Source organism: Acomys russatus, chromosome 8, assembly GCF_903995435.1.
Source record: "Acomys russatus chromosome 8, mAcoRus1.1, whole genome shotgun sequence".
NCBI lineage: Eukaryota > Metazoa > Chordata > Mammalia > Rodentia > Muridae > Acomys > Acomys russatus.
This window is the reverse complement of record NC_067144.1, coordinates 38,144,207-38,170,854: the sequence shown is the minus strand read 5'-3', so window position 1 is coordinate 38,170,854 and position 26,648 is coordinate 38,144,207. Positions and strand designations below refer to the sequence as shown.

Genomic DNA, 26,648 nt, shown 5'->3' with positions numbered 1-26,648 from the left:
TTTTAGCCAGTGGCTTACTATGTGAGGGGATGGGGGTTTAAGGGGTCGGGGGTTGGGGGGGGGTGACTTTACTTGTCTCTTACTGACTTATATGAACAGTCATTTCCAGGCAACTTTTTAACATCATCAACTGTTATAGCACCCTCCCGTCTTCCCACCTCTAAGCAGGGTCCTTTGCAGTACACAGTGCTCTCAACGTAAGGACTGTAACCTTTACATCACTTTTCTGTGTTGACTGCACACTAGGGAATAGGATGAGCTAGATTCCTGGCTCGCTGCAGCTGAGTTACTAATGAAGGCCGGCCCCACCTATTTCTACTGGGAAACATTTGGGAGGGGGAGGGGGGCTGGCCCATATTTTCCTTGGCTAAAACCTCTCAATTTAGTAAAGATAAGTTAGTCTCCTAAATCACTGTTTTCTTCTGCTAAGTTGTCCATTCTTCCTGCTCCAGTTTCTGCTGAGCTCATAATTAGTGAAACTTAACAATCTCCAATTTAAGAAAAATAAATGAACCAGGTGTTTTATCTTGTGGCCATTTTATACCTGGTCCAAAATAAATAAATTACTATAAGATGGCTTTTGCAAACATAAAGGTATCCTCATAAACTGCTTGAATTAACGACAATGATCTGTTGCCTATGCACCTTTAAATTAATCATCATAATTAATTTGCCCAAATTATCCATTCAAAATAACCATAGGTTAAAAAAAAGAAAAGAAAAGCTTTCATTTCTAATTGCAATTTATAAAGTATGGATTTTTCCAACCTAGACAATTACAAAAATATCTTGCTTTGTCCTGCTATGATAGGTGGGATTTCATCTAGGCAACAAGCATTATACAAAGAAGCAAGAAATGAGCTCACTGACATTATATGAGGTAGGTAAGTGCTGTTTTCCAAATCCATACGGCAGGAACTATGGAAGATCCTAGAATTGCCCAAGACACTGTCCCACCTCAGAAGCAGTCAGGGAACATATCTAAGTAATGACTTTGCCTGTCAGTCCATCTGCAGAGTGTCTGTTGTGGTATTTATCTAACACTCGCCCCTCCCCCCATGGCCTACACGATTACTTTTGCCTAAGACTAGTAGAAACCAGCTAAACTCCATTCGTGAGAACTATTCCCGAAAGTTTAAAGGACATCATACCCATTTGCTTTCTCTGTTGCTGTCGTTAAACAGTGACCAAAAGCCACTTTGGGAAGGAAAGAGTTTGTTTGGCTTGTAGATTACAGTCTACCACAGAAGGAAGCCCAGGCAGGAGCTTGAAGAACAAGCCACAGAGGAAAGTGCTTACTGGCTGGCTTCCTCTAGCTGCTAGGTGGCCTTTCTCCTGCAGTTTACCTCCCCAGCCCCCTGCCTAGTGACCGTGGCACCCATAGTGGGTTGGGCCTTCATCCATCAATTAATAATCAAGAAAAAGCTCCACTGATACTCCCACAGGCTAATCTCGTGGAAGCAACTTCTCAGCTCCCTTCTTCTTAGGTGTGTCAAGTCGATGACAAAACTGTAGTGCATGTTGACATAACTAAGGTGACAACGTTGTGACCTTGATTTGTGTGCTCAGAAAGTTCAAAATCGGGGTAGAAGGACTAAACATAAACAAGACTCACTAGAGCTAAAGATCGCTTAACTCGGCAGTTTGTTCCAAAAGCCTACTTTTTATTTGGGTGACTATTTGACTTGAAGCTATATTAAAATTACTTCAAAGCTTCCTCTGTCCCATTTGACTTTAACGAATATGTCACCACACAACAGTAGCTTACTAAGCGTGACTCTCTCTGTTCTCTTACTTTTTGTTCCTACGAGGAAGCCTGGGCCGCAGTTCTTTTTTGAGAGGCTCTCAAAGAGGCAGATGGAGGAATGGCAGCTCAGCTCCCAGGTCCGGTGTTGGGCTTTTGGTTCGGTTCTGTTTGTTTCTTTGCTTTTAGAACCATTTGCTTTTACGGAATCAGAATTCACACCACCTTAAATTTCTTTAACCACATCTTCTGATCTTTGTAGAAATGAAATTTGTCACTTTGTTTTTTCTACATTTTAAAACCTTAAGCTGCAGTGGGGATGAGAAGTGTGTCCAGAATTTATTCTTTATTCTTCAAAAAACAAAAAACAAAAAAACAAAACAAAACTCCTCTTCCGTCAGTGTTCAAACTCCACGTTAATTACATAGCAGAGGTAACAAGCCTTCGTCATTGCCTCCAAACTTCTAATTGGTGCCAAAAAACCAGGCATTCGGTTAAAGCTCCTCCCTGCCACGAGAAAATAAAGAGTATTTATTGGAGTAGCAATAATGTATCGAGATATATCTCTACTGTAGTGTATCACCAAGCCACGTGGCCAAAAATCCCCGTGCTTGTTATGTTTTCTATAAAGGATTTTTTTTTTACTCTGCTAATTTTTTAAAAACCTCTACAAATGCCACGTTTTTACTGAATCCTAAATTAAACCCATTAACACTTTGTGGGACCACTTGGCAGCTAGGAACTCCTCGGTGGGGACTGGAAATGCTGTTTTGATCACGTACCTGAATGTTTTCAATACTGCCTGCTCCCTGTAAGCAGCACTGCTTTGTTTTGTTTTGTTTTGTTTTTTTTAATCTTTAACAATTTCACACATTATGTAATGTGTTTTGATCATAGCCTCTTATTCTTATGCATGCGCCACTGAGCTGATCTACAATTGCTCACAAGAGCTCATGTGGAAAATTATTTACTGGAATATGAGCAACTCACCAGTGGTTGGATCACTTAAGTGAATGACACCCCTCCTGTGGCAACCCTTAACTACCCATAATACCTCGGATGTGGGTGGGACCTTGTGAGACCTTCTTCCCAATTAAAGCTGTAGGGTCTAAATCTACTGTACTTTACTTCAGAGGACATTCTTAGTAAAGACTTTGTTTAACCAAAATGTTAACGCATAGATTTTTTAAAAAATATACTTTAATGCTATGCAGTCCATCAGAAGAAAGCGAAGCATGTAGTCATAATCCTTAATTAGGATGAATCCTTTCTTGCACTATCTTGACCTAAATCTGATACATTTTATTCACTTATTTATATATTATTTTTGGATAGGGTCACAGTATGCAGCCTAGTCTTGCCTCAAACTTTAAACATCTTGCCTCCATCTTGCAAGTGCTGGGATTACAGGCATGTATTTTCATAGCTTGATCCAGTGCATTTTTTTTTTTTTTTTTTTTTTTAATTCGGGAAACACACTCAAGCCAGCATCTTTGAAGGATTCACAAAGGGTCTTGGGAAACAACAAAGCAACATCCATATTCTTTCCATTGCTGCTACTAAAACAGTAATGAGCCTCGTTTTGGCTGGAGCTGCACAGATGAGTGGGTGCCCTGACTTAAAAGGCAACTGCTGGTACTGTTGGTATGACAGCATTCAACAAGGTTGTCAGCACCTTCTCAGAGAGATTTTCAGAGGCATCTCTACCACAAACATGAATTTTAAGAACCATCTCACTCAGTTTCCTTGGTGGCAGTTTGTTCTAGCTATCAGAGAGAGGCTCTGAGTGAAGGAGCTGTGCACCAAGAGCTCTGCTCAACACCTTGGTTGTTGTCCTGACCCTAATATTTTTTACAAAGACATATGAATTGCTCTGGTTTGGAACCCACCCATGAGGAACTAACTAGAAGGACCAAATACCAACATCAAATTGCAGTGTCGCCCACCACAGCCAGCTCTTTAATGAAGGCTCTTTGTAGGCTAGCTTATTTTTGTAATCTATTGTAAATCCTGGAGAACAAAACAAAAGAGAGAATTACAGGCACTTGCCCAAGATATATGATTAAAACAAGTAGAAAGAGACAGAATGAAACTTGATAAACGCAGGGGACACACATTCTAATAAAGCATGTAGTTCAAACCTACCGAACATGTCTGTAAAGGTGAAAATGGAAGGTTGTGTTGAAGTATGTGAGATTCATAGATAGGCATAGAAACCCCCTCTGGAAGCTGCTTTACGGCATCAGATTACTGGTGAGATCTATGGTAGCAAGAGATAAGAACCTATCCCAAGGCTCTGGGCCAACATCAACGTGTGTTGGTTTTTAATCATCTCTACTACGTGCTGTCAGTGGCATCTCTTAAGTGCAAATCATCTCTCCAAGGTTTCCCTTTTCACATAAGAAAGATATGTCTTATGACTGAAGACACAACTGGGATAATCTCTGTGGACAAACATGCACTCTGAAGAATTTAATAAAGGTTAGTCATTAGCGAGACACATGCTACATGGGCAGAAATTACTTGCTTAAACTGGCACCATTACTTTAAGGTGGCTACTAAGGCTCAGCACTGGGGGCTGTTGCAATGCTTACATTTGATGCTCTCTCACAAAAGCTGCAAACTCAGGATCATTAGCATACAATTCCAAAATCCTCATTCTCTCTTGGATTTCCTTAAACAAAGAAGAAAAAGAGGCTACATATTGCATTAGAAAAACCACAGGAGCCTTTTAAAGGGATTTTAACTATTATAAAGAATTGTGAGCTTCCGGGCTACCCAAGAAAAAGCTGTTTAAAACAAAAAAATCTTCAGCAAAACAAAAGGCTCTACATATAGGGTTCTGGATATCATATGAAATAAGCTGATGACATAGTTCAGTGGTAGACCACAAGGGCTTGGCTTTAAGTCCCAGCTCCACAAAAAAAAGAAAACTATTTCTGCAAAGATATTGCATAAACTGTTCTAACTCTAGCATATATTCCTAAGAAAAGAATAAGAAACAAAGACCTTTCTAATAGTGGGAAAAGTCACTGGGTAGGGACTAAGGACCAGCTCAAAGTTTAAAATGCAATACCCTCTGCATACTATGGGAGATATCACCAGATTATAACTACATCCTCTCTCCTGAAACCCATGCATATGCACACATGCATGCTCACATAGACCAGCAATGCAGCCATGCAAAGGGAAGTCCCCTACCTCTTTGGAAAGGCCGCTGCTCTCATACATCTGTCTGATCTCTTCTCTGCTGAGACCACCAATCACCTCTTCACCAGCTGAGCTATAGAAGGGGTGTTGGCTGTAGGGATTCCCATACTCCTCAAATCCAGCCAAGCGGCTTTCGTATGCGGGGTTGTACTTCATTGCATTCTCAACAGACGACAGGCTGTCGGGCTGCCTGCTGGAGCCACGGGAAGAAATGCATGATTGATTAAGGATCTCCTCTGGATGCTGAGCTACGTGAAAAGCTGTTTTTCTGGGACAAGGTTTCTGTTGGGGGAAAAGGAAGTGGACACAGATGTGGGGTCAGGGGCGCTATGAGAAATGTCTAGGTTAGTCTGTGGTGTCATCACTGCCCCCTGTCTCATTCATCATAGGCCCCCACAGCACCTGACACTCAATAAATGCTGGCAGGGAACTACGTCTGCCAGTGGATAGTATTTCATTAAATAAACACAGCTCCATCATTCCCAGACCAACACCTATGAAATAATCATGTGTAACCACATAGAAAATTAAAAACAAAACAAAAAAAAATACTGGAAGACTGAAAGCCCTGGCCCTCAATTCTGGTCCATTTACTGAGCAGTGATTATGTGCCATGACTTCTCTAAATGCTGATGATGCAAAGAAGTTGCTGAACTCTGTCCTAAATAGGATCACAGCCTGTTGAGAAGTCAGTCGATGCTAAGCTGAAGAACAATGGAAGTGTGTCTTAGTGCTCTAGCACAGACCCCAGAAGGGCTGTCTCTTTAGCCAGGTCAGAGGTGGGGGAGACCTGGCAGTGTGCCTCCTTGACTTGGCTCATGTCCACTCACTGATTACCAAGAGACCCACCATCCCATGCAAATGGACTTTCTTCTCTCCCACCATGGCATAATCACCAAACTTTCAAGACCCCCTGACCCTGACAAACCTAGTTCAATCCTCATGCAGGCCTCTTGGCATCTCCTTCACAGACTCCTTAGAGTTTTTCAAATGTGGCCTCAGTTTGAAGATGTTTTCTTTCACAGATCTCTGCCTCCACCCAGCTCTTTGCCCCATAATAACCAATGAGTAGACAGGCATTCGGTTCCATTAGGAAGCTCCTTCCGGTTTACCTGGTGGGCCTCTGCCTTTGTCTCCTGACATTCTGAGCTTGAATTGTCTTCACGAGGAAGAAGACGACAGCAGAAGCGACAAGGAGAAGGCTAACCACAGAGGCTATAGTGATGCCTATGACAAAGGGCTCAGACACAAACTCCTCACAGTGTTGGCCTCGATACCACCAGTTCGAACCAACCCGGCATCTGGAAAAACAGTCACCAAACTCAGGATCCGAATTACTTGCCTTTGAATGACAGCAACCAGAACCTCTGGTGGAATGGGAAAGGCAGAGATAGAAATTCTGATCGTGTAAACCTTCACTAAAGACATGAAGGGAGTACTGGGGCTGTAGCCAGTATTACAGTGCTTGCCTGGTACACATAAATCCCTGGGTTCCATTCCCAGCATAGCAGGAAAAGAAATAAATGCCTTGCCATACCAGTTAAATGAGCACATGACTGATGGCTGTGCACCATGCCTGATCTTGAATGGCTGCTTTTAAATGGCTGGTTAAAGTTTTAAAGACTTAAAGAATTATGACATCCAAGCTTTCCACTTACACATAACAAAAACACATGCCCAAGAAGGAAGGTAACTGCCACTTGGTCATTGTTACTGACAGCTGCTTCCAGAACACAGCATGGAGCACCTCACAGGTCATCTCACCACCCCCAAAGAGATCCTTAAAGTTCTGAGGCAGCCGACTTATGCAAAAAGTGTCTTCAATCCCCAGAATGGTGAGGAAATCACTGATTTGCAAAATAATGTTAATTTCCCTGGACATCAAGAAGCTGTAGTGTTCTAGTTTAAACCTCACACCCCCTCCTCCTGCATTTGTTGTTGTTGTTGTTTTGTTTTTTGCATAAGAGCATTTGGATTATCTCCATCTATGTTCTGTCTGGGGTATCTATGCTAATGTTTACACTCACACATTAACATCTCGTCTCTGGTCCTCCTGCTGATTCCCAGCGTTTCCTTCTCTTTCAGTCATGCATCGGTGGTTGTGTGGCTGGGAAGTCAATATGAGTCAGAGTGTGTGTGTGTGTGTGTGTGTGTGTGTGTGTGTGTGTGTGTGTGTGTGTGTGTGTGCATTTCTTTGAAGGCAGTGGTCAGAAAAGGGGGGGTCAGTCTAACTGACTTGTGTATCTGCAGTTTCCTCAGTGGTTCTGATTTTACAAATAGAGATCTGACTTAGAGGAAAATATGTTTGCCATCACTTTGAAAACCTCAGTGTTTGTGTTGCTTTAGTTTTGCATACTCAATATGATATAAGGAGCACAAAGCCATTAAAAGTAAAACCGAAGAGATGGAAGATGGCTGGCAAGCATTTAAGAATACTTGGTGCTCTTGTTGAGGACCAGTATTTGGTTCCTAGAACTCACATGTCAGCTCACAACACCTTCTAACTTCTGTGGGCAACAGACATGCACAAGGTGCATATACTTAAATGTGGGTAAGTATTCATACACATAAAATAAAGTAAATCTTAAAAAACAAATCTGCCAGTTGGTGGTGGTACATGCCTCTATTTCCACCACTAGGAAGGCAGAGGCAGGTGGGTCTCCTGAGTTTGAGGGCAGTCTGGTTCTACAGAGCAAGTTCTAAAGACAGACAGGGTTACATGGAGAAACCATGTCTTGAAAAACCAAAAGGAGAGGTGGGTAAAATCCAATGAGAACAATATAGCCCCCTTTGTTTGCACTCTTATGTGTAAGTGCTGATCTTGCATATAAATCTCATGTGAATAGTAATGATTGTTATCCCACTGAATACATCACACAAAGATCTCCAGCTAACCCAAGTGTTCTCAGTAGGACACATTCAGAAAGTTCATAGCTCCCCAACATCATAAAATAACCATAACGTGTATGTGGTTCAGGCCTATTAAGTGGCCCAGTCTATAGTGACAATTAGACAGCATCCATCTAATTGCTGAGGCATAATAAGCACTATTGTGACTGCCCTACAATTACACTGTCAGCCCATGTTCTTCGGAAGAAGAGTACATAATCCTTAAAGCCAAAATCCCCAATTGCAGCATACCTACAAATGGCCCCGTGTCCCGGCATAATGTCGCACTTCCCATCGTTCAAGCAGAAGTCAGGCTGTAGATCACAGAGACTTTGACAAGGCAGCTCTTCCACGCTCAGGTACCCAGGGTAGCATTTGCACTTTGCTTCTCCACTCCATGGATTTACCAAACACTCAGAAAACTGATTACAGGCCTGAAACTTGCAAGGGTTGGCATCATCACCTGAAGCATCGAACAAGCCAGAGAATGATTCAAGGAAAGTCAAAGCACAGGCACTGAGAGAGGCCAAGAAAGCTCTTCCACCAAAGCACCATGGGAAAACCCCCATCCTGAATCATGAAAATACAGTAACATCTGACTGGTACCACGCAAATTCCTGACTCCTCATAGATAAGCCTGTTCATGTTAGATTTCTCTGAAACTTGGATCCAAGTCATAAAAACCTGTGGCCTAGGCAAATCTCTATACAGAGAAGCTTTAAAACCATTACCAGGTATCTAGAGATCTAAATTAAACACAATCCTCACAAGTTCTTCATTTCTACCAACCTGTCGAGCCAGAGGCCACCCTGCTCTACACAGACTACTGTGCATCAGCCTCATGCTGATAACATAGGATAAGAAGATAGCCTATAAAAAATGGTGATATCCTCATGGGTGGGGACATCCTAGAGTAGATTTGCGAATGATCTGCACTTTCAGAAACTACTAGTAAAAAAGAAAACCATCCCTGTGCCTCCTTAGGCCATTCTGGACAATATTTTGTCTTCAGTAAATTACTGTCTCATTGGCAGGGTAAGAGAAAAAGACATTTAAAAAAAAACATAATTAGGGCAATAACAATCAACAGTGGTGTGAGATATTAACTACGCATGGGTTTACCATGGTACCACCATGTGTTCTTCCAAGGTGACTAGCAATGGACAAACAGCAAATGGGAAAACAGTAGCAGAGATGTTGAAAATAGAGCTAATAGTTGTAAATGATCATAGACAGATGTAGGAGAAAGTATGAAATTTAGCTACAAATGGATTGAACTAGAAATGATCCTAATGAGTGAGTTCACCCAGAATCAGAAAGAGTCAAATGGTATATACTCACTTATATCTGGACACTAGCCCAAGGGGCATGTCCCATGAATGTCTTCACTTATCAGGAAAGTGGGACAGAGGGGAGGACATCCTATTGGGACTCTAGGTGAGAAAGGCATGGGAGAATGGGGAAATAGAAGGATCCAGAGGGTCCTAGAAACCTACAAGAAGAACATTATGACGGGCTGATCTGGGCCCAGGGGCCCTGCTCAAACTATGGCACCAGCCAAGGACAATACATGTAGGAAACTTCGAACCCCTACACAGATCTAGCCAATGGACAGGACATTCTCCACAGTTGAGTGGGGAGTAGGGTCTGACTTTCACACGAACTCTGGTGCCCCATATTTGACCACGTCCCCTGGATGAGGAAGCCTGGTGGCACTCAGAGGAAGGATAGCAGGCTACACCAAGAAAAGACTAAATACCCTATGAGCATACACAGGGGGAGGAGGTCCCCCTCAGTCACAGTCATAGGGGAGGGGAGTAAGGGGAAAATGGGAGGAAGGGAGGAATGGGAGGAAGGTAGGAATGGGAGGATACAAGGGATGGGATAACAATTGTGATGTAATATGAATAAATTAATAAAATATATTTTAAAAAAAGAAAAAAAAAAGAAATTTAGCTAGAAAGAATCAAAAATTAGCAGTCTCTTTACTTCCAGAGTAATTAATAACTTTTTAAATTGGTAAATGTTCTCCATTGTTCTGGAGTTCCATGATGATATACACTGTGCCCTTGCTGTCTCTGAGTCCTTTGACTACTCTGGGGACCATTTTCCCCCCACTGGGTTGCCTTGTCCAGCCTTAATATGAAGGGAGGTACCTAGTCTTATTGCAACTTGAGGTGCCCTGGTTGGTTGATATCTCTGGGAGGCCTGTCCTTTTCTGCAGGGATGTGGGGTAAGGGGAGGTGGGGTGGATGGACTTGGAGAAGTGGAAGGGGAGGAAACTGTGGTTGAGATGTAATGTATGAGAAAAATGTTTTAAATTAAATTAAATTTAGAAAAAAAAATGTTTAAAAACAACTGCACCCTTGGAGTTCAGAGGACTCTGGCACTGCTCAGCCCTATGTGGGAATGAAAGGACATAGTAAGTTAAATGGTGTCTCCTAAATATCTATACCCACTCTGGGCCTCAGGATATGGCCTTTCATGGAAATAGAGACTTTACAGGTGTACACAGGTTAAAAAGAGGTCACACTGGATTGGGCTGGGCCATTCATGACTTCTACCATTCTAAGCGGAGAGAGACTTGAATTCAGAGACACAAACAGAGACAAAACCCACATATACTCAGAGGCAAATGATGGACTGGCAAACCAAGGAATGTCAGAGACTTTCAGAAAATATAAAAATTAGGAAAAAGTAAGAAAGCATCTTTGCTGGAACTCCCAAAGGAAGCATGGCCCTACCAGTCCTTGACTGTGGACTTCTGCCCTTAAGAACACTGAAAAGACAACTTTGCTGGGCATGGTGGCGCACACCTTTAATCCCAGCACTCAGGAGACAGAGGCAGGTGGATCACTGTGAGTTTGAGGCCAGCCTGGTCTACAAAGCAAGTCCAAGACAGTCAAGGCTACACAGAGAAACCCTGTCTTGAAAAAAATAAAAAATAAAGTAAAATAATTTTTTAAAAAAGATAAATTTCTGTTGTTAAGAGCTACCCAGCCTATGGTACCTTGCTATATCAGCCTTCAGAGGCCAGTGTAGGGGAAGAATGGCAAGATGCTTGTACAACAGGGAGAGCAAACTAGCATGCTGACACACAGGCAGTTTCTATAAGAGACTGCACAGCAGAATTGCAGTGTGCATTTCGGGCTCTTTGCCTCATGTCCTAACTACTTTGCAACTTTGGAACCATAAAATAGTCTAATCTTGACCCATAGTTAAACACAGGAGCATACACAACGGGAACTGCATAGATGCCCTTTATTAATGAAAGCAAAATATTTGGAGACACTGAATGTGAAAAAAAAGTTAGGTAAAATGCAAATGGTGCTTATTATAGACAATGTTGCCATAAAGCAGCAATAATAATTTGAAATGTATGTGTAGTAGAGAAATTCTATCTGCAAATTCTTCAGCTTTGTAGCTACCCTATGCTATGGGAGTGTGGGGAAGAAGATAGTAGATGCTCTTCTCCGCAGAGCAGACACTAGAAGGCAAATGTCTATCTACTTGAACCCTTCTTAAAAAGAAGGAGACCAGGAGCTAAAAATCACAGCTCAGGGGCTGAACACCTGCCTAATGTGCTTGAGATTCTGGCTTTGAGCCCCAGAACTTTGAAAGTAGAGGGGAACACCATGACAATAACAGTGACGGCACATAACTGCTCACATCTGCAGACCTAGTCAAATGTTTTTGCATATTTGTTTAGTCCCGAGACTCACATTATTAACTATATAGTCCAGGCAACAGAACGCCCATAGAGTGTGTGAGCAGCTCAGAAATCCGATGGCGTGTTTTCTAAAGTCATGCAAATGATAAATGATAGCGTGGAGGTAAAACTCTTGGCTTCCAAATTATAATTAATTGCTTCTTCCACACACCACATGGCAAGGGATGTGCAGACAGCCTCAGAGAGCTCACGTGACAAGAGATTTGGATATTGGGAGATTAGCTAAATCATTTTCCGCACTTGTGATGAATAATGGCCCTTCGAGGATTTCAAAGGAAAGAATGTTTGCTTTTTTTCCCCAGCTTGAAAAATAATCTCAGTTTCAAACCAGGTTGAGAACAAAAAGACTGTAGAAATATGACCCTAAACATTCTACCTGATGCCTCAAAACCACCAAACCCTAGTATATGGGAGAAAAATTAAATTAAATTAAATTTCAGGCTCCAGTGGTATTCTCTGTATCCAGTTCTTCCAAAACAAACAAACAAACAAAAAATAACAACAAAAGAGCAGTGGTTCCCTGTGTGCATGCACAGTATTTCCAAATACCATCTTAAGTACTTAGAGCAACTCGCTACATTCTGCCTAAGTGCTTACTACAACAGTCACACTCTCACACCCTATGGAAAGTTCAACTGGGAAACGGTTATTAAGCACTGTTCATACAATAGTATAAATGGTGCTAAACTCTACAGAGGAAATTTATATAATGTTATAGAAAGACTAACATACCAGGACAGACCCAGTGTAGAGCAACATCCAAACCAAGGCCTGAACTAGCTGGTAAGAAAGACTTTGACAATGAGCACAGTGATGTGCAGAGCCTTTAAAGCCACAGAAAGATTTGGGTGTCTGAGAAACTAAAACACACAATTTGACTGGTATATGGTGAGCCAGATGGTGAGCTTCACTGGGTAATATTGGGAAAGATGTTGGGGTTCAGGCCTTGTGGCTATGGAACCAGGCAGGCATTGACACACAAAAAGCATCCAGGTAAAAATCATTTAAACCCTTATTAACAAAGAGTGTTAGGACTGTTGTCCAGACAACAGGCAGATGGAGGAGCCAGAGGGGAAGCAGTCCATATGAGACGTGGTGGTGTTTATTTGGATGCACTAGTATCCATGGCAACAGAGAGATGGGCCTAGATTTGGGATATTTTAGAATTCAATATTAATATAAGTTTGGTGAGTTGTTTGAAAGTTAGGGTGACAGAAACTATAGACCTAAGAGTAGCTTTCCAGGTTTTCCTAGGTTTCTGGTTTTAGCAGCTGAAGAGATAAATATTCTACTGGTTGAGATGAAGAGGCATAAGTTAAGTGGAGAGTGGGAAGATGCACAAAGAAAGAGTTCACTCTTCAATACTGTTGACTAAAGACACACAGAATGCACTCAACCAAGAGTTGTTGAGCAATTAAACAATACATCTGGAGCTTAGAAGAAGAGCTTTATCAGCACAGAGACACACAGAGAGTGAAGTGAGACCTGGGAGTGTGAGGCTCAGGTCTGGAGTCCCAGTTCCTTGGAAGGATGAGAGAGGATTGCAAATTTAAAAGACCTGTTTGGAACACCAACAGCCCAGGCCTTAATGTCAACCATTAATAAATGGGACGTCATGAGGCTGAGAAGCTTCTGTAAGGCAGGAGACACTGTCAAGAGAACAAAGCGACAGCCTACAGACTGGGAAAAGATCTTCACCAACCCTACATCTGACAAAGGTCTAATATCCAAAATATATAAAGAACTCAAGAAATTAAACACCACCAAACCAAATAACCCAATTGAGAAATGGGGCTTGGAACTAAACAGAGAATTCTCAACAGAGGAATATCAAATGGCAGAGAAACACTTAAAGAAATGTTCAACCTCCTTAGTCATCAGGGAAATGCAAATCAAAACAACTCTGAGATTCCATCTTATACCCATCAGAATGGCTAAGATCAAAAATTCAAGCGACACCACATGCTGGCGAGGATGTGGGGAGAGAGGAACACTCCTTCATTGCTGGTAGGAATGCAAACTAGTACAGCCATGTTGGAAATCTATCTAGTGCTATCTCAGAAAACTGGGAATAGGGCTTCCTCAAGACCCAGCTATTCCACTCCTTGGAATATACCCAGAAGATGCTCCAGCACACAACAGGAAAATTTGCTCAACCATGTTCATAGCAGCCATATTCATAATAGCCAGAACATGGAAACAGCCCAAGTGTCCATCAGTAGAAGAATGAATAAAGAAACTGTGGCACATATACACTATGGAATACTACTCAGCTATTAAAAACAAGGAATTCCTGAAGTTTGTGGACAAATGGATTGAGCTAGAAATGATCATAATGAGTGAGTTAACCCAGAAGCAGAAAGACTTAAATGGTATATATTCACTTATATCTGCATACTAGCCCAAGGGACATGTCCCACAAAAGCCTTCACTTACCAGGAAGTTGGGACAGAGGGGAGGACATCCTATTGGGAATCTAGATGAAAGAAGCATGGGAGAATAACAAAGTAGAAGGATCCAGAGGGTCCTAGAAACCTACAAGTAGAACATTATGATAGGCAGATTTGGGCCCAGGGGTCCCGCTCAAACTAAGGCACCAGCCAAGTACAATACAGATTGTAAACTTTAAGCTCCTACCTAGATCTAGCCAATGGTCAGAATATTCTCCACAGTTGAGTGGAGAGTGTGATATGACTTTCTCACGTACTCTGGTGCCTCACATTTGACCATGTCCCCTGGAGAGGGAGACCTGGTGGCACTCAGAGGAAGGACAGCAGGTTACCACGAAGAGACTTGATGAGCATATACAGGGGGAGGTAATTCCCCTCAGGAACAGTCATAGGGGAGGGGAGTAAGGGGAAAATGGGAGGGAGGGAAGAATGGGAGGATACAAGGGATGGGATAACCATTGAGACATAACAAGAATAAATTAATAAAAAAATAAGTAGGAAAAAAAAAAAAAAAAGACCTGTTTGTTCTGCAGAGGGAGTTTGGAGACAGCCTGGACGTCGATGAGCCCGTCTCGAACATTAAAAAACAGATGTCTGAGGAGCAGGTCAGGAATGGTTTGTCAAGCACACGGGAGGCCCCGAGTTCAACAACCAGTACTACACACAAAAGTGCAGAGTGATAATTGCATAAAACTTAAAGGGTATCAATGTAGAAACTTAAAGTGTTTGTATGCATACATACATATCATCTTCTGGAAGAAGAACGAACACATTTAGGATCATGGTAACATAAAAACAAAGCAAAAGCAGGTCCAGTGGATAAGTGGAAAAGATCAGGAAAGGATGTGTCTGGCCCAGTACTTTTTTTTTTCATACAAGTATCAGACTGACTTTGACTCAGACAAAGAGAGAACACACAGAATAGTAGCTAGATTCTGCTGAGAAGCCTCAGTGCTAGGCACTCTGGTTACCTGACTCCACATCCAGGGAGTACTTGTCAATATCCAGGTTCATGGTGTGGTAGGCAGTAGTACAAAAGTCTTCCAGAATCATATACATGGCATTGTTGACGTCAGGAGGGACAGACTCGGCGAACTTCACTCGGCTGTTCACCACAATGCTGCCATTTCTGAAGTTCAGAATTTCTAAGTTCTGGAACCCTGACAGATTTGACTGGAGATAGGGAACCAGCTGCAAGTGACAAAAAACAGTCATGTTTGCGGGCAAGGCTTAACACTTTGTTGAATACATGCCAGAAAGACAATAAAACATACAAAAGCAAACAAAAAAGAGGGTTTGTTTGCTATTTTAGGTTTTTGCTTGTTTGTTTGCTTTTCTTCTTAGTATGTATTCAACAAAATACAAAACCTTCTGTCCCTGCAAGACAATAATATATATTATTATATATACATATATATATATATGTATATATACATACACATCATGTATAACTCTTCCCCATGATATACATATATACAAATAAGATAGCAAATCAGAAGAGGCCTATTTGGGAAGATGAAATGGACTAGTGGGAAAGTGATGCTGGACAGGGGCACATAATATAGGGCCGAATGTGAGCAAAGTTTAATAACACATATGTATAAAACGCCACAATGAAAACCTTTGTTTTATACACCAACTGAAAAATAAAAATATAGGAATGGTTTGATTTCATAAATTAAAACTATCATGAGATTTTCATAGTGGTATCTAGAAACTTCATGGAACTCATAAACCTTTTTAGATGCTTAGAGTTCATTCTGTCTGTCTCACTGCAGGGCCCCCACAATGAAGATATGGGCATCAGCAGAAGATGGTTCTCACAGGGAGTTTGAGATTTCCTTCCCTATTTTATTCCAGGCCCAGAACTCCCGGCATATAATCTTCAGCATCTAACCTGTCACATCACCCTGATACCATGTTTTCTGTTTCCAATTCTTGAATTCACCTGTCTTATTCTTCTCCTATTACCCTAAAGCCATGATTCTACATGAGGATGACAGGAAATCAATACACATGGAAACCCCCTCTCTGGCCTCAGACTTGTTGACTCTGTTTCTTAGCAATTAAACTTTATTATACAACCCAACTAGCTTATACAAGAAGGAAAAAGGTTAAAGGGACAAAAGAGTGAACCTTCCGGCAGACTTGCTGTGCTGAGGGCAGGGAGGGAGTCACACAGTATTCACCAATGTCCACGTTATACATCCTGTGCTTACCAATTCTAGGAATCTCTGCTCCAGGGCTTTATATTCCAATGAGTTTTTATTGAACAGGTCTTCTGAAAACAACATGTTTGTCACTCGGAGGCTGAAGAAAACTACCAATGCTCCTGCTGCAGTCTGGGTGGGACTCACGTCACCTGCTTCTGTGGGCTGAGCCACAAAAGGCATCTCTGTGTAGTGAACATTCGTAGACATTTCCACATGGCTACCGACCTTACCGTTTTGCTCTTGGGTTAGCTCAGGCTGATGGTAATCTGTGCCTACCCAATCTAGTTCTAATGAAATATCCTGTACGCCCATTATTACTTCATCCTCAGGCTGGGTGGAGCTGGTAGCTGGAGGCAATTCAGTAGACTGTGTCATGGGAGCTTTCAACCAGAGCCTGTCAGGGCTCTCTGGTGTACTTGCCAATGTGTCTCTGGACAATTTCCCTAAGGAAGAAGGTCTTGCCCAAACTATATCTGATTCTGGCAATATAGTCCACACAGGCTGCATATCTGGCTTTGCCACTGAAATCTCACTGTCAAGTCCTTTGCGGCTGAATGACTCTGTTTGTGCCCTATCTCCCGTCAGCAGGGTATTCACTTCATCTGTTTTCTGGGTGGATGCAGAGGTTAATATAGCTTCTATTAAGGAGGTTGCTTTGGTGACTGAGTAAGAATCAATACCTGGTACATCTGATGTATGCTTGGGAAGAATTAGGGATGGAGACTGAGTTGCAGATTCTACGGAGATGGGTATAGCAAATCCAACAAGGGACTCTGCCTCCGTAAAATTTATGGACCTATCGCCATGTCTGCCTTCTGAAGGTTCAGTCATTTGTTCTGTGGAATCTACTCTGCCATCTACATGTAATTTTTCGATACGCTCGGTTGGCAGGATCGCATCCTCATCTTCAGGCCCTGACTTTGACAGTGGTTCAGTGGTCTCCTCTAATGAAGTCTCACTCGGTGGCCAACTAATCAGATCCATGCTTTCCCCAGACCCAGAACCCAAACCACTTTCAAAAATGAACTCCTTTTCCACAGAGGTGTCTGGAAACCATGAGCTCACTTCCAACTGTTCTGTGACTTTGGAAGCCAAGGAGTCCAAGCCAGAAGGTGCCGTTGTGTCTTTAGCAAGGTCTTCTATAGCAGAAGAGGTCAGATGCGGTGAAGATGTCAAAAGAGTCATGCCAGAGTCTTCCATGGGTGGTACTGTTGCTTTTGGCACAGGTTGCATTAATGAGCTTGAAGGCAATATATCAACGGGAGCGTCTTCTGATTCTTCAGTATTGGCTAATCCTAAAACACAGAGTTTCCTGTTAGTTAATCCACAAAATGAAACCCCAGTTCTCCAATAAAACTAGCAACATCTATCTTCTTCAGTTACCAGGAACAATGGCTGATGTTAGTATCTACACTAGAGGAAGATAAGCTCATAAATTCATAACGTGAGACAAGCATTCATGAATATAATCCACTTTTATGAGGTGAGGACTTGACTGTTGAAATAATCCTCAAGCATTTGACTTTTTTCCCCAAAGAAAATAAAGAAGTAACCATATTGAAAAACACAGATTGAATCCACTGGAAATTTAGGGAGATTTATTTAATGGAAATTGTGTTTCTCTTTCTCTCCTATGTTTATTATCCATCATCCTTCAGATTTCCCCCAGGTGCAAAATTCTAGACCCATTATTTATATCTTTATCATCTTCTCTTTCACACATACAGTCCATCCCACAACATCTAGAGTGATTGTTCTCAACCTTCATAATGCTTCGACCCTTTACCTCAGTTTCTCATGCTGTGGTGACCCCCAACCACAAAATTATTTTCATTCTACTTCATAACTGTAATTTTGCTACTGTTATGAATCATATTGTAAGTATCTGTGTTTTTTGACATCTTTGGTGACCCTTGTGAAAGGGTTGTTCAACTCCCAAAGGGATCACAACCCATGGGTTGAGAATCACTGATCTAGAGGACCAATTATTTTATTTCCATCTTTCTGTGGTTTTCATAGTTCATATTCTCCTCTTCTCAATATTACTTAGAGTTATAGTTACTCTTATTAAGATTTATTGGAATAATCATTTTTGATACAGTTCACTACATTCAAACAGGTAATGGACATAGTAATTTAATTATATATCCTTCAATATGACCTCAAAATATATTTTAATTAATATCTACACCACTTCCCCATTTCTTAAGATACAATGATTTTTACTTTCCAGTTTGGCTAATTAAATCTGATTTTTTTTTCTTCTCCTCTCACATAGATTTCCCAAGACATTTTCTCCCTAATGAATGCTATCATGTTTTCCTCTTCACTGTAATCTCTTCAAAGCCCTTGCCCTTGGGTTCAGTAAAGAATTATAAAAAGCAATTAAAGTTTCTCACCATCTTCTAATATGGAAGATCCAGAAGTCCTTCCCTCAGCAGCCACAGGCAAGCCAATCTGAAGCACTGCTGGGGTAACAGAATGAAGAGTCAAGCTGTTACCCCCTAAAAACTCCGTGGAAGAACTGAGGACCACCTTCGAGGGAGAGGCTAGCTTAGATGTTGACACTAAGTCACCCAAAGCACTTTCTGACCAGAGTTCCCTGCCAGTGGCTGAGGGAGGACCAGAGCTGAAATCAAATGGTGAAATGGTGGTGGTGGATTCATCTGCTGAGAGCCAGTCAGCTTGGAGGGTATTATCCTGGGGAAGGAGAAAAAGGCTAAATCATATCATAGAGAAAAGAAACAGATAGAATGTAATCATGGATGGGAGAGACAACACGTGCTCTTGAAGCAAAGTCTGCAATAAAAGCCTAGTTCAGCTAATCTTCTGAAAACCTGTGTAGCCTCTCAAAATTCACCTATAAAGGGGCTGGATGGAATATTCAGAAAACTCTAAACAAAAGGAATGTGTGAGAGAAAATACTGTTTCTCTGCCTTTGGGTGTTTTGTTTTCTTTTATCTTTTGGTGTTAGATCACTTTAAATACAGAGAAGTTAACAATATATGTAACGTTTTGGCAATGACCTAAGCACACTCCCCACAGCAAGATGTTTAATTAGGGGCCTTTATCTTTATGGAAAGTGTCCCTGTGGTGCCCCCAATTTGATTATTTCCCCTTGGCAGAGTGGCCTGGTGGCACACAAAAGAAGGGGAAACAGGCAATCCAGGGAGGAGGTCCCCTTCTGTCACAGGTCTATTGGAGGGGAATAGGGCAAAAGAGGGACAGAGGGTGGGAAAGGGAAGATACAAGTGAAAGGTTAACAACTGGGATGTAACCTGAACAAATTATAATAAAAAAAAAAAAAAAGGAAAGAAAAATGTCACCATATCACAATGTGGTCTAGTTGTCAAAAAAAGAGAAGCCACGCCTATGAAACTGTTGCATGCCTCAAAATATAGTTTCCTCTTTCTCCCAACTTCATATTAACATAGCAATCATCTCACTTCAGCATTTGGTTTCAGAAATAGAAAGTAGACAGAAACACAACCCTTAACATACTAGCTATTTAATATTATGAAAACTACTCTGTGTAAAAGAAATGGTGATACTACTAGGTAAGAGAGTCATGGCATTTGGTGCGAGTTTGCACATTTTAATCTATGCTGAGCATTAGCCTGGTATAGAATACGCCTCTTTTAAATTTCCTTTATTTTTAGTTTTTATACATCAATGTTTTGCTTGCATACAGATAAGTGTATTGCATACATTCCTGGTGCTCACAGAGGCCAGGGGAAGGCACTGGGTTCCCAGAACTAGGGTTAGAGACAGTTTTAAGGAGCCATGTACATACTGGGAACTGAACTCAAATTCCCTGCAAAAGTAGCAAAAGCTCTTAACTACTAACCCATCTTTCCTGCCCTTGGAGTCCAATAGTCTCATAAGCTGAGTTTGTTGGAATAAAATGTAAGGTATGGAAAAATGCAGGTGTGTAAAGGAGGAAACCAAACAGCAAATGAGCTAGTGAGCAAAATTTGGTGGGGGGTGGGGGGTGGGGGCATGACACAGACCACAGACAGTCAGACGACAGATGGATGCCCTTTTGGGGAATCCCCAGCTAGGTGTGAACCTGGAGAGTAAGACTTGGTTCATGAGCCAAGCCAGTAGAGGGGATCTCATCAGGGAGACAACCTTAGCATCACAGGAGCCCCGAATCATTGGTACTACATTTAACCTTATATACCTGTGCAGTGTAAGCAGCTTGCAATTGCTCACTCGTGTGCAGGGCACCCCTGTGTAACTTAGTACCATATAGACACACAACGCTGCCTTGGCTCCAATGTCTAAGTTATTCTGAATGGACTTGATGGAGAGAGTAAAGTTTAATTCATAAATAATAGAACAATGAATTGAAATTCTGCATGTGGAGGAAAAAGGAAATCAAGAAACAATACTAACTTGTTAAAGGCTCTGCGACTTTACCAACCCATTCTTGAGGAATGGGAGGAGAGCAGAGCATACATATGCATGACAAGACAATAAAAGCATCCAATTCTAAACCAAGGAAGGCTCTAGAGAAACATGTCATCCAATCTGATCTCCTTGATGGAGATTCTCATGAAAAACTACCCAACTCTAGTCTAAGAATCAAAGGTCAGGATGTTCTAGCCAACTTAGCCTAGCCTTTGTTAAAGCTGCTTGCTTATGTGGACCCTCCTCCAGCTAACTGTTCATCTTAGCTCGTGCTAAGTTCATGTGGAACCTTAGCTTCTGCTAAAACTGCTTGCTTCAAGCTGTTTCCTCTGCGAAGCCCCCTGTAGCTGCCAAGCAGGATGCCTGGACAGGGTCTCTGCTGTTAAAATCCCTGTGTCCTGGACTGTTCTGGACACCTCAGAGCCACACCTGGGTCCCCAAATAGGCGGGTGTGGTCCTAGCTGGCTGGAATAAAGACTTTCAGTTGGCTATACACCGTGTCTGAGTGGTCATCTCTGGTGAGCTCTCCGCAACACTATGTCATCTTATTTGTTTAGAAATCTGTCTACTACCAGTCTGGAAACTTCTCATGAAGAGAACCACACCTTAAACATCTTAGTTCCCCTGGTACTTGGCACATGAAAAGCACAGAATAAATCTATTTCAGGGGAGAGGTAACCAAACACCAAATTAAAATGTCATCTGATGTCAGTATCCCAAACCATTCTTTCTCTAACACAGCACTCAATGAAAAGATTATTTCCAGTGACTTCATGCTTCAAAATTAAGATGCTCAGTAAAACAGACTGCTGTATAGATCAGTGGTCAAGTAAGTTTGCTTTCTAAATTTCCACTGTTGTCCTGAGAACATATACATACAAGTAACATCATATGGATTGAGCAAGTTGTATTTTGTGTGTGTGTTGTGTGTGTGTGTGTGTTGTGTTGTGTGTGAGCAATTAAAGAAAAAGGTCATGAATGTGAAAGAGAACAAAGTTGGTGCATAGGAGGGTTTTGAAGGAAGAAAGCAAAGAAGGAACTTATATAATCTTAATCTCAAATAAAAATTAAAATATTTCCATTGCAGTGCTAATGCCAAGAAACAACTATTTCAAACATCTGGTATAAAGGAAAACAAAGTTTTAAGAAAGCAAGAATGTGATCTGTGGATGCTGGATATGAAGAGAGTCCCCTCCTATGTCCCTGTGATTGCAGAATCACTGAACCATCTGCACACAAGGAGTCCTAGTGTTGTCACTGGGGATGCCGTTGCTGCTTTGTCTACACTTTCTGTATTTTCTTCTCTCCTCAATATCTTTCTATAAATGAAATGGCAAATGGTGACATGGAGGGGAAAGAGGAGGGTACAACCAAAAGAGAAGATTCAATCTCTGCTGTTTATGGGCAAATGGAAATGCTTCGTCCTGCTTTAAAAGGAGGGCTCTGAGTGGCTGAGATGGCTCTGTAGGCAAAGATACACAGCTGGGTGACCTAAATTCAATTACCTAAATCCACCAAAAGGTAGAAGGAAAGAACCAGTTCCCCAGAGTTGTCTTCTGACCTCCACACTTGTGTCATGGCGTGCACCTAACACACACACACATACATTATGGGTAAACAAACATACAATGATAATAAACAATAAAATTTACTTAAAAGAAGAGCTAATTTTAGAGTTCCTTTTCTTTTTCAGCTAGTCAATCCCTTCGCTCTTTCCCCTTCCATACACTTTTCTGTTGCCATAGCTCAACTTCCTTCAGGATCCCCCTTGAAGTAAAAATGCCCATCAATTTGTATTCTTGGCTAAAAAAACAAAAACAAACAAAACAAAATTCTAGGTCACTTAAAAACGACTCAATGGGATCTCACAGCTTAATTATCCCCAAACAGGTATGAGCAACGAATAATTTCTCCACTGCATGTGGTGCTTGGCAGTGCAGCCTTTATTCAACCACTGCCACTGGGGAAGGTTTAGGTTTTCTGAGCCAATGCTTGGTCCCCCTGAACTGACCACTGTGAGTGAGGAGCCAGGGACATGCAAAAGAGGGCTTGAAATGGGGGCAGCCTGGGACATTCACAATGCCAAAGAAAGCAGGAGAAGTGGCAAAGGAGAGAGGCTTGGGGGCTAGGGCTGGGGCTGGGGCTGGGACTGGGCTAAGGCACAGAGGCTTACCAGAATAGAGGACGTTGTCACCTGAAGACTTGAACTTTGGGTGTGCCAAACTATGTCTTCTTTTCGGGGGAGCAAAACTCCTCTCACTGAGAAAAGACAATATAACACATCATTTTTTAAAAACTCTGCTGTGTTTGAGATCCACATACACACACCGAATGGCAAGAGGAGGCTGCCTGAAAGATGTTACAGCACATTAACGTGCCTTAAGCAAACCACCATGCTCACAAAACTCGGTCCTTCCAACCCTAAGCCGCAGCCTAGTTGACTTAGTATATAAACAAAATGAAAACCAAACTTAGAAATGTGTATCACAGAGCAGACTGTCAGCCAATCACAAATGTCGAGCTCCCATGAGGCCATGTTCAAGTAATGCAATGGTTCTCAACCTTCCTGAGTACTTGTGACCCTTCCATGTAGTTCCTCATGTGGCGGTGACCTCCAACCTCAACACTTTTTGTTGCTACTTCATAACTGTAATTTTCCTACTCTTACGAATAGTAGTGTAAATATCTGTGTTTTCTGATGGTCTTAAGTGACCCCTGTGAAAGGGTTGCTCAACTCCCAAAGGGGTCATAACCTACAGGTTGAGAAACGCTAAAATAAGACAAAAGCTAGGTTTGGAACAATCAATCCTTCTCTGTACCTTAGCCCTGTTTCTTAAATGTCACTTTCACTCTCTATCTATAAACATTATCTAGCCATGTATCAATTCTGGAGTGTTGCAGAACATTCCCTGGATCTCAGGGCTGTAAAACTCATAAATCCTTCTTTGATCAGTTAGAGAGTTGCATTTAATCTTTCTTAACCTCTTCCTCTAAAAATGAGTTGTTAAGGGTAGCAAGATGGCTTAGTGGGAAAGCCAGACAACCTGAGCTCAACCCCCAGAATCCAGATGGTATAAGAATAGACTCCTATAGATTGTCCTCTGACCTCCACAGATGCACTGTAGAGTACACAAGCCCAGTAGATAGGTAGGTAGGTAGATAGATAGATAGATAGATAGATAGATAGATAGATTGATTTAGCGATATCATTATAATTCTCATTTTCCACTTTAGCAACTGGTATTTTTCCTATTTTCTCACTTTAGTGAAGCACATCATGTTGGAAGTTTTAAAAGTTAAAGGACCCATGAGTTAAAACATCATGGCAAAGCAAACAGAAAATAAGCAGCAACAGCAAATAAGTTAGCACTCTGCCTCTGATGAATTAAGATACCGCAGGAGCAAGACAGTGAGCAAGCTTCTCCTGAGATGACTGAAAAACCATTCTCTCCTCCAGACCCACAGTGGTCCCCCTCTCCTTTATGATCCCAGCTCTGTCTGCTCATTATGACCCATGATATGATCTCAAAAGTGACAGCATCCAGCTCTCTCAGCCATCTTCCATCATCTTTCCTCTATCCTTCCATCTCTTCTGCTGCCTTGTAAGCTGTAAGCAACCGGCCTTTTTTCTTTTTTTTAATATATTTTATTAATTTTATTCATATTCCATCTCAATTGTTATCCCATCCCTTGTATCCTCTCATTCCTCCCTCCCACTGGCCTTTTCAATAGCTCCCACGATGGTTGCTTTGCAGCGCCACAGCCTGTTGTTATTCATATTTTCAGGCTCTACTTTCCTTTTTCTTACACTTTCTTCCCATCCCTTTACACTAGTGCTAACTGCCATCCATTCCATTTTCCTGCTCTGTGACCTTCTATGGAGAAATAGTGCAGGAAGCCCATGACTAATCTATCCCAAATGACTGTAGGGCCAAAGCTCCATTTAATGGGATAGGCGCTGTCTTATGCAGTCTAAGAAAGTGTAGCACCTTATAGATTAGCAAGGTTAGGCTTCACCATTCTGTATTGAGAAAGGACAGAAAACTACATGAATGATTTTTTTTCAACTCACCATTGATAAGCTGGAGAGATTTGGGATCTGGATTCAAGGAGGAATTTCCCATCAAAAAGTTCTGGTGCAGCGTCTCAGCAATATAGTCTCTGAAGTTACTGATCGTATAGACAGCGGTGGGTTTATCATCCAGCTCTACAAGGCCATGGTTTTCCACCTTGTTGGAGTGAAGGCTTATGAGGTCCCAGGTGGTATTGCTGATGGCCTCGCCATTGAAGGTAACCGCATAGTGAACGTCAATCCCGCTACAGTGACAGAACAGATTACAGCTAAGAGTGCACAAAGAAAAGAGCTTTGGGTCTATAGAGAGCACTGGGCCAAGGGAGGGAGTCTGAAAAGGCATGGCTTCTATCAACACTCTCTGTGGACCCTGGGCAACCTCCTGGCACCTCCTCCCCTTCTCTTTAAGAATAGGACGAGAATTCTAAGGAAACCACAGAAGCATCCCTACCACATTATCAGAGGCTCTCCATGGCCCATATCCGCAACCTCTTTCAAAGGCAACTCCTTTCTTTGCACTAACTCCCTTCCTTCTTCTTTCCCTATGATTACAAAGGTACCTGGAGTGAAGACGTAACTGAAGAGGCTGGTGAGCTAGTTAGAACTTCAATAATGTGGAGAGGCTGGGATGGTACAAGTGCAGAGCCAAATTAACAGCATTTACTACCCACCTCTGTGTGCAACCCAACACCCATGTTACTGTTAGAGAAATCCTTTGGAATGTACAAACTGACCCCCTATCTCCCACCAATCCCAAAGCTAAGATAATATCTGGGGCCTATAACAAAAATTTCCTCACTTTATCGTAATCCATGCACCTGATATTTTTACCACTGTATTTAACATATATGTTAAGTTAAAACTTTCTTTGTTCTGATATTATGAAAACTTCATGAAACTACTGCCCTGTTGGAACATTGAACCTGGTGTAACTCAAATCCATGGTCCTAGGCAAGGAACACATATTTGGCCATAGAATGAGCTATCTCTTATCCTCTTGGAGAGATGCTTCTTGCATCAAGACCTATTACAATTTATACTTCCTGTTTTAAAAAAGATATGCTGGTCAACTGAAACGGCTTAGCCAATGAAGGAACTTGCCACCAAGCCTGATGACTTGAGTTCAATTTCTGGACCAAGTAGTGTGAATGAAAGGCCAACTCCCACAATTCCCAGAAAAAGAAAACAACAACAACAACAACAAAAAAAAAACAAAACTCCACTCAAGTCAGATGTACAATGGAAGATATCTATTTCAGACATCCCATGGCAGCAAATGACTCCCAATTCAAACCATAAAACAGGCAGCATCTTCCCATGAAATTACTTGAATATCATTTGTACTTATGTATATATATCTATGAACATATACATGTATAATGGAGTGTTGCCTACTTGATTGCATTTGTTGTGTGCTTATAAAAAGATTTTGTTATTATGACTGCCTACCTCTCTCCTTAAGTTTGTAGCCCCAATATTCATCTTTGCACCTCATACTGACTGTTACGCAGTGTCTATTATAGGAGCAGAAATGTAGACCTGTCTGAATATAAAATCTTCAGAGTATTCAACACTTACATATCTAAAGAAAAATTCCAACAGAAGGAAGATGGCATTACAGATCCTGGGTGGAAGAAGCTGGCCAGTAATGCATGTTATTGTTCAGTGGAAAGTTCCTTATGAGGGAGAAACAAACTTCCCTGAATGAACGTCACCTTTACTGAACCTTCTGGAAAGCTGGCTAGCTGACTAGGACTTTAATGACGGAAAATGTTGGAATGTTGCAAAGCCAGAGGTAAATTATCTTGGGCCATCTTTAGTCCTATTAATAGACTGTATTATCCTCTGTGTGTGACAGAGCATCTTTGTGACTATTAGGTAAATCCTTTGAACTGTACAAACACACCCCTTCCTTCCATCACCCAAA

General features: G+C 41.7%; 1 protein-coding gene across 1 annotated transcript in view; it reads right to left on the bottom strand.

Annotated features, from left to right (window-relative positions):
* Nucleotides 1-4,334: 4,334 nt before the first annotated feature.
* Nucleotides 4,335-26,648, bottom strand: part of Impg2 (interphotoreceptor matrix proteoglycan 2) — a 62,684-nt gene continuing 40,370 nt past the window's right edge. The window contains exons 11-19 of the mRNA XM_051150448.1: nt 24,722-24,966; nt 22,823-22,908; nt 18,636-18,936; nt 16,243-17,531; nt 14,995-15,214; nt 8,096-8,306; nt 6,068-6,255; nt 4,946-5,154; nt 4,335-4,418 (exon numbers count right to left, since the gene is read on the bottom strand). Coding sequence (XP_051006405.1) covers nt 4,335-4,418; nt 4,946-5,154; nt 6,068-6,255; nt 8,096-8,306; nt 14,995-15,214; nt 16,243-17,531; nt 18,636-18,936; nt 22,823-22,908; nt 24,722-24,966 — 2,833 coding nt within the window. The remainder of the gene's footprint in view (nt 4,419-4,945; nt 5,155-6,067; nt 6,256-8,095; nt 8,307-14,994; nt 15,215-16,242; nt 17,532-18,635; nt 18,937-22,822; nt 22,909-24,721; nt 24,967-26,648) is intronic.